General features: G+C 34.9%; 1 protein-coding gene across 1 annotated transcript; it reads left to right on the top strand.

Moving 5' to 3' along the window:
- The first annotated feature begins 1,484 nt into the window (after positions 1–1,484).
- On the top strand, positions 1,485–2,803 carry LOC140805261 (long-chain-alcohol O-fatty-acyltransferase-like). The gene has a single exon (XM_073161515.1). It carries the CDS (start codon positions 1,566–1,568, stop codon positions 2,613–2,615), a length of 1,050 nt encoding a protein of 349 aa, XP_073017616.1. The 5' UTR covers positions 1,485–1,565; the 3' UTR covers positions 2,616–2,803.
- Positions 2,804–4,072: the final 1,269 nt, after the last annotated feature.

Raw genomic sequence — 4,072 nt, 5'->3', positions numbered from 1 at the left:
TTGGAGATCATATATACAATACTTGTTCTGAATCATTTGTCATGCTTCTATTACTAAAAGATTGATTTAACGCTGAAAAAAGAATATGATGAAAGACACTTTGATATATTTGTGAATCAATACTATGAAGTAGAAGAATATTATTCTAGAAATTTTTTTATTAAATGAGATGAAAATTGAGATATATTTCTAAAAAAGAGTTTAGTTGTTATTATAAATTGAAATTCAATAAATTAATTTTTATTTTTTATGTTGTTTGTAATTTTTAATATATTATGTTGGCAATATTAATTGAATAAGTTGAAATTAAGCAGCAAAAATCAAGAAAGACTCGATTGAAATCAACAACAACAAAAAAAGGCTTTTGGGTTAGGTGCTACATGGAATTTCTAGCCCCCAAGGATATAGGCAGTGTGGTAAGGGTCTGGAGTGAAGGATACTTTAATTCATATTGGTGAGTGATCGAGTCTCGGCTCTTCTTTTATGGAGAATTTCTCCTGCCAACATCTCCTCTGGGTACCTGCTGTCGGTGCATAACCCTGATTTACCTCCCTTCACGCCGGGGCTTGACGGCTATGTGTAGGGCCCTTGTGGGTGGGGTTCACCTTTTTTTTTACATGGAATTTCTAGGTAGCAAGGACAGCGCAGGGGCGCCCAAAACGAGCGCCTTTTACTCCATGTTCTGTCCCGGAAATTATCGGACAGAAGCTGGAGCACGGGTGCACCCAGAATTTAGCGTGGGTATGCTTCATGTTCCGTTTTGCAGAACATGGGCTCGGAACCAGACCAGAACCGGTATGATGGTATCGAATTGGACTTCCGGTTCAAATTGGACCTTGACATTGGAACTGGAACTGGAACTGGAACTAGAACATTACTAGTTTTTTAGCGGTTCCGTCGGTTTTTTAGAAGATGGTTTGGACAACTATTTTGAAAAAAGAATTTTTAAGTTCAAAATAATTAAGAAGATTTTGACCTACTCTACTAATTATATTATTTTGTCATTAAGGTATCACCTGGTTGAATATTTTTTTTTAAAGAAGGACAAATTTAATTTTATCCCTTCATGTCGATTTCATTACAATTTTAGTTATTTAAATAAAGAGTGGGTTTTATGTGAGACCGTATCACAGATACTAATATGTGAGACGAATCAACCATACTCATATTCACAATAAAAAGTAATACTCTTACCATAAAAAATTATACTTTTTCATTGATAACTCAAATAAGAGATCTGTCTCACAAATTCGACTCATGAGACCGTCTTACACAAGTTTTTGTCTTACATTAAATACTCAAAGTTGAGCTTTTATTCTATTAACTTTATTATTGTTTACAGTTTTTTAATTTTTCTTCTTAAGAGAGAGCTGACGTTTCACACGTGTAAACCGCAATTTTTGAACAATTTTTTATGTTCATTTTCCCAAAAAAAAATTATAAATAAAGAAATAAATTTATAAAAATCAAATGATTCCTTGAACATTCAATTTCGAAAAGAAATCAAATCATTTATACAAATTTTAGTTTGACTTCTGATAGCACACCACCGACTCAAAACAACAATGGGGTCGATGAACTTTGATCCAGAGATTCAGAGCTTCATCAAGGTATGGCTAACAGCAACTACATCTCTCATCTTCTGCCACCAGATCCCTGCCAGAATCCCAGGCGGCGCCGCCCGCCTCCTCTCCATCCTACCGATAATCTATCTCTTCACCGTTCTCCCCACCCACCTGTCCTACATCCACCTCGCCGGACCCACCATTTTCTACTTTGTTTGGCTGGGTAACTTCAAGCTTCTCCTCTTCTCCTTCGATCAAGGACCTTTATCTTCAACCCCACCTCTTTCTCTCCTCCATTTCATCTCCATAGCCCTCTTACCAATCAAAACAGAAACCTCAACCAAACAGGACCAATCTCCGACATCATACTCAAATATCAAGAAATGGAAGAAAGCGTCGATCTTTGCCGTCAAATGCTTACTTTTGGCAGCTATCGTCAGCATATACAAGTACAGGGACTTCATCCACCAAGACGTGATATTGGCTCTTTACTGTTGCCACGTTTACCTCGGCGTTGAGTTAGTTCTCGCCGTTACCGCCGCGCCTGTTCGAGCCATTCTTGGATGGGAGCTCGAGCCGCAGTTCAACGAGCCTTATTTGGCCACATCACTTCAAGATTTCTGGGGCCGGAGGTGGAATCTCATGGTCACCGGTATTCTGCGGCCCACCGTGTACCATCCCGTCCGCCGTGTCTCTGCGCGCGTCTTGGGAAACAGGTGGGCACTACCGCCGGCGATATTGGCTACTTTTGTGGTGTCCGGTCTGATGCACGAGGTGATCTATTATTACTTGTCACGTGCCAGTCCCACATGGGAGGTGACGTGGTTCTTTGTCTTGCACGGGTTCTGTGTGGTTGTCGAGGTGGCGGCGAAGAAGGCTCTGGCCGGCAGATGGCGGCTGCACAGGATGGTTTCGGGGCCGCTGACGGTGGGGTTTGTGGCGGTGACGGGTGGTTGGTTGTTCTTCCCGCAGGTGATTAGGAACGGGTTGGACCGAAAAGCCATCGATGAATACTCAATTTTGTTACGTCTTATTAGGGACAGGATGTAATCTCTACACTGAAATTCCTTTAAAATTTGGTATTGTTGGTGTATTTCTTCACATAATCATTCAGTTTTTTTCACTTTTTATAATAAAGTTTCGACGAAAATTTGTGTGAGATGATCTCATGTGTCGTATTTTGTGAGATAAATCTCTTATTTGGGTCATCAATGAAAAAATATTACTTTTTATGCTAAGAGTATTACTTTTTATTGTTAATATCGATAGGATTGATCCGTCTCACAGATAAAGATTCATGTAACCATCTCACAAAATATTTACTCTTAAGTTTAATTTTAATTTTAAATTAATTATAAAAAAATTATACAAATACGTAACACATACCAAAGGCGACTGATACCATATTATCAATTATGTTACAATGGATGAGGATATTCCACTTTATACATTTGCAATCCCATAAATCTTTCTAATTTTGCCCCCCAACGATTTATCATTTTATGAACCAACTCGATAATTTGAGAATTAAAAAGAATATATATTTATACATGAACAAACATATAAAACTCGTATCTTATGTTATATATACAGCATATGTGTCAATACACTATTATATAATTAATAAACTAATTAGAATAAAATCAATTATTTATATAAAAGTTAAACTAAATTTAAATTAAATATGAGAAATAATGGTTGGCGTATGAGGCCTTTCGACTGGTTGTTAAAGCCATATCTAACTCATTACGCTATCTCGTTGTAGTACTAATTTCAAGATAATGTAATTCTTACATCAAATACAAAATTTATGTTCAACTCATCAACTTTAAACTCTATGCTAAAAAGAATATTCTCGAAATATTCTCTATTATTTTATTCATAACAACTAATTTATTCTACAAAATATTTTTAAACACAATAATTAAAATATCAATGATCTCTAAAATAATTTTTATATTGATATTCATTATAAATACTGATGAATTAAAAAAATTATTTTAATCTATTTTAAGAATTACTTAATTTTTTTAAATATGTAATGTTATTGTTTTAAATACTTAAACTTATTACTTAATTGAATGTAATCACAAATAAAAATAATTGAATATAAATAACTAACACACAACATATTAAAAATAAGACTTATAAAATATAAATGAAATGTAAATATACAAGTTTTAATTAACTAAATTATTATATAAATCTCATAAATGGTCGATGAGTGCATCTTGTAGTGAGAAGTTTGCCTATCTATCTTTTAATTTTTTATATCGAACAAGAAATTATTGAAATCTAATATTTTGATCAGTAACCATTTCTATATTCGGAATCAGTGCTTCCATCGCATATTAATTGATGTATCCAAGTCACGCTCATCCTCAATAATCATATTGACATTATAATACATGTAGTCATTATATCTTACAAACATTTCTCCTGCGAAGCATGTGTCTGAGATACTACAATCGCAAATCGTGATTGAAGTACTCCAAATGCGCGTTCGA

Source organism: Primulina eburnea, chromosome 11 (genome assembly GCF_022965805.1).
Source record: "Primulina eburnea isolate SZY01 chromosome 11, ASM2296580v1, whole genome shotgun sequence".
Lineage (NCBI taxonomy): Eukaryota > Viridiplantae > Streptophyta > Magnoliopsida > Lamiales > Gesneriaceae > Primulina > Primulina eburnea.
The sequence above is the reverse complement of the archived record's forward strand: the minus strand, read 5'-3'. Positions and strand labels throughout refer to the sequence as shown.